This window comes from Microcebus murinus, chromosome 1 (assembly GCF_040939455.1).
Source record: "Microcebus murinus isolate Inina chromosome 1, M.murinus_Inina_mat1.0, whole genome shotgun sequence".
In the NCBI taxonomy this organism is placed as follows: Eukaryota; Metazoa; Chordata; class Mammalia; order Primates; family Cheirogaleidae; genus Microcebus; species Microcebus murinus.
In genome coordinates, this window is record NC_134104.1 from 52,894,332 (window position 1) to 52,902,010 (window position 7,679).

At 33.9% G+C, this 7,679-nt stretch overlaps 1 protein-coding gene across 5 annotated transcripts in view; it reads left to right on the top strand.

Moving 5' to 3' along the window:
* Positions 1-7,329, top strand: part of DZIP3 (DAZ interacting zinc finger protein 3) — a 94,917-nt gene extending 87,588 nt beyond the window's left edge. For all 5 annotated transcript variants that reach the window (XM_012777204.2, XM_012777207.3, XM_076001289.1 and 2 more), the window contains 5 exons: positions 922-1,061; positions 2,464-2,584; positions 3,067-3,210; positions 3,298-3,399; positions 5,267-7,329. In XM_012777204.2, the coding sequence (XP_012632658.1) occupies positions 922-1,061; positions 2,464-2,584; positions 3,067-3,210; positions 3,298-3,399; positions 5,267-5,377 (618 nt within the window). In that variant the 3' untranslated portion in view covers positions 5,378-7,329. The remainder of the gene's footprint in view (positions 1-921; positions 1,062-2,463; positions 2,585-3,066; positions 3,211-3,297; positions 3,400-5,266) is intronic.
* The last annotated feature ends 350 nt before the right edge of the window (positions 7,330-7,679 follow it).

Here is a 7,679-nt window from a genome sequence, read left to right on the forward strand (position 1 = left end):
CATAAGTTATTCCAATGACTGTTAAGTTTCCAATTTTTTATAAATAATCTTACTGATATTTGAAAATAACCCACAGAGTCATAGGTAAAAGATGCCATGTATATAATTATTTAGTCATCAGATTAGCACTCCAAAAAATTCACTTATTGATATTTTAATTAATTAGAATCTCCATGGTTCTAAGAAGGAACTATCATAAAATATGAGGAAAACTGGTTTCATGGTTCAGAGATGTCACTACAGCTTCTATACCACCTTTGTCTATAACATTCATGAGACATTGGACAGAGCAATTCTAGTAGTAGTCCCATCTTTATTTAGTTGTTTGAAAATTTAACTTTATTTTCTAATTATAAAAGTGTATGTGCTAATTATAAAAAAGCAAATAATATATTATAGAAATATACAAGCTAGAAAGCATAATTACAATTGAATCCCTAGGAAATAATCACTGTTTACAGATTGTTATATAACTTAGACATATATATATATTGCATTAAAAAAATTTTAATATAAAAGGAGTCATACCATAGACACTGTGTCACAAACTTTAAGAAAAAAATATTTTGTGGTTATCTCTCATGCCCAGACATAATGGATCTAATTTTTAGAATTTGATTAGATGTGCCATAATTTATTCATTTTTCTAATATTAAACCCTGGATTATTTTCAGCTTTTTACTGTTAAAAAAATACAGCAATAAACAGCCTTCATGTTTTTCTGGAATAAGTTAAAAATAGTTACAAACAATTAGAAATATTATTTGCATTAGTTAAGAAAAAACTCTAAAAGGAGGAACATATATGTCAGTATTTTTCTTCATTCTACCCATTTTATGAGGTGTGGAAATGTCATGGTGGCATAGAAAATCACTTCTTAATAATTGAAGCTGATGATTTATAACTTTGTGCCCCTTACAGATGACTGGCATAGCCTGGACTATGCCCGCTCCTGTGGCAGAGGCTGTGCCTCCCAATGCAGGTCTGGGAAGTGATCCCTCTATGATGAATTGGGAGAGGATTACAGACAGGCTGAAAACCGCCTTTCCACAACAGACCAGGTACCTTAGTTTTAATTCAGTGGTGAGTACAGATCATATTCTACAGTTTCCATAGCCATAATATGGCAATGAAACGTTTCAGAGAAACATAACACACGCACACAAAGTACAGATACTTCTTACCTTAGTAAAGAGAATGAAATTTACCAAGAAGGTATAATGTTCAGTGGAAATGCTAAATTTTTTCATTAAAGTTATTAGTCTTAATTCTTTAGAGAATAACTTTTAAATTTAGATGGCTCATTTACTGAAAGTGCAACTAGTTTTAAACCTATCCAATTTTAATGCCACCAGCTGCAATAATTATCTTAATGACCTATTTTCAAAGTGAATTTTAAGTTGATTATATGCTACATAAGCCCAAAGATCTCCAGGTTTTAGTTTCCTATTTCCTTAATTTTATTGAGGACCTGTGTAGTTTTTTTTGGTAGGGAACACAGTAAAACGCAAGAAATGATAATCTCACTGTGCTTTTCACTATCTGATTTTAGCAGAAAGATATTTAATTCTACCCCTACACAAATGAAGTTTCTTTTGTCTCTATCCTATCTAAGGAAATCTAGTTTTCACCAGTATTTTCATTTGAAGACCAACACATTTATTTAATATATACACTGTCATACTTTAGGATTAGATTATGGTCTTATAAATTTCATAATAGTAAATACATAATAAAAATAGAACTTTAGTGCAGTTGTTATAAATATATATAAAAGAATAAATTGTAAATCAAAAGTAGTTGTATAAGGCTGATGTCATGACAATTCATTTGAGAAAGAAAAATATTTCATCCTACTTTGTTCTATAAAAATGTAGACATAGGCTTTGAGTTAGTGGATTGTGGGAACTGAAAAAGAACATATCAATTAAAATAATTATAGATTCCCTTATCATGTACTTAATGTATCTTTTAACCTTTGCTTTTCTGTTCTTTTTAATCTTTATTTTCTGTTCATGAGTTTTATAAAAGTAAAACTATTAACACTGCTAAAGAAGAAAGAAACCAGTAGCAACATAGTTAAGAAGGAATATTTTAGTCCTGAATAAGAGAATATTTGAGAAATGTGATAATAAAGAGTTCAGTGCATAAACAAGTAGATAAACTCAATTTTCTCATAGTGAGCTCTGAAAAACAAAGTTAAAGTTTCTTTTTAGAAAAAAATAAATGCTAAACTTTATCACTCATGAATACATTAAGTATCATTAATGAACTCAATTCGGAGTTTTCATTTTGGTTGAAGATAAATTAAGATGGGCCTGTGATTATTTTTTTAGATTAAAGATCAAAAGTTACATCTATATGCTACACATGAATCATGATAGGATTTTATATCTCCTTTGGAGGGCACATCCTCAAGGCAATAGGAAAAATCACCACTGCTGTTTCCTTGATTTCTTCCAGAAAGGAGCTTACAGATTTATTACGAAAATTGAAGGATGCTCATGGGAAGTCCTTATCTGGACTGACATTTGATGAAATTGTTTACAAGATTTCCCAACTTATTGAACCGAAGAGATCTCAGGTAAAAAAGAAAGAAAAAAAAAGCCAACACTCTCCTTCTGCTCTCTCTCTAGTAGTTAGCAGTTTTAATTATCTTCTTAACATGTTCAGAAAATCAGTAACTTTTAATCATATTAAATCATCTGTTAACAGTAAATAATTCAACAACTTTGACAAATGATATAGGAAATCTTTTGGAAATATCTATTATCTGATTATTCTAGAATAGAACTGGCCCCCTTGCAATTTACTCTAGGTTTCTTTGGCTTCCAAAGACAGACATTTTTTCCTATTTTTCTGGAAACATATATTTTAATTAAAAGGACATCCAGAGCTATTTTTGTCTTTACCTAGCTCTGAGTATATAAGGATTGCCAACATTTTATTTCAAGATTTCTTACAAATATGATCATTTTAACTAAATCTTGCTATACCACTTTCTGTGCTATTCTATTCTTACTATTTTACAATGTTTCTAAAAAATTATTATATTCTTATTTTCAGAGTCAAGGAAAATCTGTGGCAAATGGTAATTGTGTTTCACCTAGCCATTCTCCATCACAGCCTAATGCTACCCAGCCTCCAAAACCATCCTGGAGGCCCCTCAGTTCACAAGGTTCTGCCACATGGGAAGGAGCCAGTAATTTGGTAAGAATAAAATTGTTGATTCTGAACACATTTAGATTTTGGAGGAAAAAAAATGAGCTAAATTTAACATTATATATATTTCCCTAGGAGGAAGAGGAGGAGGAAGAAGAACCTTGTGTGATCTGTCATGAGAATCTATCTCCAGAAAACCTTTCAGTTTTGCCTTGTGCTCACAAATTCCACTCTCAGGTAACCCTTTAAATTTCTCCTTTAATGCTTTATCACTGATCAGCTAAGTGAGAGTCATACCACCTTACTTAAAATCACATACATGCATCATCTTCCACTGTTGTGTCATGAGTTCCACTGGGTATAACTGCACTTTTGGGTACAACACAGAAACATTTTCACCTTTCCCATACATAGCCATGGATTTCATTATGCTTTCTCAGATTTCCATAACACCTTACAGGAGAAGAAGACAATGTAGATATTTAAATGCTACACAGTAGGCAGTTCCCCTGCATAGAACTGGGAGAAATGTTGATTGACATGGTAGGTTAGTGGCAGAACTAGCAACAGTGACACTTCACCTTGGCATACTATAAATATCACATGGTGTCCTTTGTCCATAATTAATGATGGCTCCCTATTATTATAAAGCATAAGACTTATCTTAGCAGTCTGTTCAGGCTCCAAAATTTGCTTTTGAAGATGCTCAGGCTTCAGTTTTGATGTTAGCAAATGTGAGGCCAGCATATCTTTTGTTGATTCTCGGCATTTATGTGGATTAACTCCTGGTGTTGTTACCTTGCAGTTGCTATTGTTATATAATTTGTGATCCAAATCCTTTGTTGCAGAGATGTAATTTGACACAGGAAAAGATCATCTTACACAAGAACGGCTTTTTGGGGAAGTGAACAATAGCCAGTCAAACCATGTTTGTAAAACATCATTTCAAAGACATAACATGTGGTACCTGCTACAGAATTATATATTGCATCTTATCTGATATGAAGAGAGATATACAAAATGCCTAATCCCAAAAGGTCTTCAGGAAAGATACTTAGCCACTGACTTTCCTATTTGAAGTTTTTAAGTTCCTGACAATTTAGAAAATACATGTTTAACAAAACAATTTATTCTTTGCCATTGCTTATTGAATAGAAAGCACATAATTCATTCAGGTTACTTTTTAGGATTGGAGTTAGTGGGCCTCACATATAGTACCCATCCTTAATCCTCTCATCTGACCTGGCTCTCCATTATTCAGACAGGTAAAAATTATTTGTTTTTGGAGGGTCAATATTCAAGCAAGTGACTTAATAACTAGTTCATGGCCAAAGATACTACCATTGTCACCAAAGAAAATAATCTGAGAAGTATATTCATTATCTAGGAATTTTAACCTCAGAACACCATAAGTACTTGATATAAGGTATTGGTGACTTTTATATGTTTACTTCTGACTTTTTCTGAATTATAAATAAGAATATATAATAAACTAAAGAGAATATAGCAAGTTTCCCCAATTTCCTTGTCAGGAAGAATTGCTAGTCATCTTGAAAATTGGGGTTGGGAGAAGAATCCTAATAGTTTAAACTGGCTAAAAGGTATTACCAGGTAGGCCAGGTGCAGTAGCTCTTATCAGTAATCCCAGCACTTTGGGAGGCCAAGGCAAGCAGGTCACTTGAGGCCAGGAGTTTGAGACCAGCCTGGGCAATACAGTGAGACCTAATCTCTGCAAAGAAAAAAAAATTAGTTGAGCGTGGTGGTATGCACCTGTAGTCCCAGCTACTCAGATTCTGAGGCAGGAGGATCAATTGAGCCCAGGAGTTTGTTGCTGTAAGTTATAATGATGACACTGTACTTCTAGCCTGGGCAAGAGAGCAAGACCCTATCTCAAAAAAAAAAAAAAAAAAAGGTATTACCAGCTATATTGCTCAACAAACCACAAAGAAAGTGCCATGGTTGTAGCAGTTGGCTTGACAGTCCATAGGGTAAGGGACTGGAAGACATGTCAGTAGGTAACCCTAATGTATATATAGAGAGAGTGACACAGCTGCCTCTGCTGGGCTAAATCTGAGAAACTGACACGAATCTTTTTGTTCCTTAGTGCATCAGACCATGGTTGATGCAACAGGGGACATGCCCAACCTGCAGACTTCATGTTTTGCTACCAGAAGAATTCCCTGGTCACCCCAACCGGCAGTTGCCCAAGATCTGACACAAGGGAGGTGACTATGCAAAGGAAGATCAGTTTTCAGACTCCAGAATTTAGATATGAGCTATTTGTGTGAATGTTGTGAACCTGTATGCTCTTTAGTGTAGTGCTGAAGAACCTAGCCAATCTCATCAAAGTAGCAGCCAAAGAGGTCAGGATAGATCTTCAAGACTTCTGAACTGAACTCCAGGGGCTTAAAGAAAATGGAATTTTAATAGTTATATTTGCTCTTAGTGGCTTTTTTCTCCTAATGTAAACATAACTATTAGTATATTTCTTAGGATGTCTTAGCTTGTCTTTTTTTCTTCTTATTCCACTCATCTTTTACTTTCCCTTAAGATTTCCTAGAATCAATTTATGAAAAAAGGGGGATAGTAAAGAGGAGAAATAAGAAAATGACACAGATTTTAATATTCCTTTTAACTTTTAAAACTACCTACAAAAAATATAATTGAAGTATTTAAATTTTATCTCCATTTTCCCCATTCTTTTCTGTCCTCTAAAATATGTACCCATGAAGAGATTATGAGCTACTTGAGAGGGTGGACTTCCTACAGTGGTGTGTTAGAGCTGACTTACAATGGCTTGTGAGAGATGATTGTTAGTTTCAGGAATTTTGTGGGCCAGTTGTTAAATTAGCAGTAGTTTGAAATCTGCCAGAGTAGAAGTTTTGACACCATAGCAGTTGGTAAATGCAGTAATAAAGATTATCTTCCTTTAAAGAGCTGATTATTAAACATTTACCAGCACACCACTAGACCTTATCTGATCTTTATTTATGTTCCTAATGTCTTGCATAGTAGGTGCAGAATAAATATTGCCAGAATCAGGCTGGGCACAGTGGCTCATACCTGTAATCCCAGCACTTTGGAGGGAGGTCATTTGAAACTAGGAGTTCGGGAACAGCCTGGGCAACATAGCAAGACCCCATCTCTACAAAAAAATTTAAAAATTAGTCAGCTGTGGTGGTGCACACTTGCAGTCCTAGCTACTCGGGTAGCTGAGGCAGGAAGATTGCTTGAAACCATGAATTTGATGTTGCAGTAAGCTCTGATGATGTCACTGTACTCTAACCCAGGCAACAGAGAAAGACCCTGTCTCAAAACAAACAAAAAACCAAGCCAAACTTCCCACAGTCAGGAATCAGGAAATAGTAAAAAAAGGAGTTAATATACAAATTAAGTCACTTGCTCAGTTGAATAATTGAAATCTTATGTTTATTTGTAAATATGTTCTTTGGACTTTAATCATTTGCACTTTGGAGAGGTTTTTATTTTTATTTTTTTACTTTAATAGTGTCTTATTTTACTTTCTTGCTCTGGGGATGTGAGGAAACTATTTGTATGTGGTTGCTTATTGTGATAAAGTTGATATCCAATAGGCTAAGTTGCATATCTAAAGCTTATTACTGAGAATTCATTCTTAGAGGTTAAAAACCTATTTTGAATATAGTATTGTATAAATTCTGTAAGTGTGTACATGTCTCTAGTTTCAAAATTAAAAGAATTCAGAGTTACCTTGTAAGACACATGTTCCTTGGTTCATAGTCATTGTCTCCACTTCATTATATTGAAAAGAATGTTTCCTGACTCAGCAACTATTTTATCTGTATATTTCACTGTAAATGTATTTTGAAGTTACTTTAAATCTCTATTTAAAACTTCTGTTTCTGTAATTGTATGCTAAACATTTTCTTCTATAATGAGAATGGACTGGCAAATGTGAGGGAAAATATCCAAAAAAAGATGGCAGTAATTCTGACATGTAAAATGCCAAGAATGTCTCAGAATTGTAGAACTTAGAACTTATAGGGCCTGTAATCATCATCTCGTCTAGTACCATAAGGTCATGGTCATAAAGCAAGTTACCTTGTAAAACAAATGTTTCTTGTTCATGTTTATAACTGCAATTTTCATTTTCATGTTGAAAAGAATAAATGTTTTTTAATGGAACAACTATTTTATCTGTGTATTTCATTGTAAATGTATTCTCAAACTACTTTAAATCTCGGCTTCAGCTGTCTATTTCTGTTAAATTTTGCTTAAACTTTTTCTTCTGTTTTGAGAAAGAACAGGGAAATGTAAAGGAAAATATTTAAGAAGTTAGTCATTGAGACTTACAAAATGCCAAGGATGCCTTTCTTGGAATCATAGAATGCCAGAGTTCATGGGATCCTTCATAATCATCTAATCTGTCCTCTCCTTCTACAGGTGGCTAGATAGTGACTAGGACAGTACCAGTACTCGAGGGTCCTGATGGCTCCATCACAGGCTTGCTCCACACACTCATGCTGTAAGGTGGTATT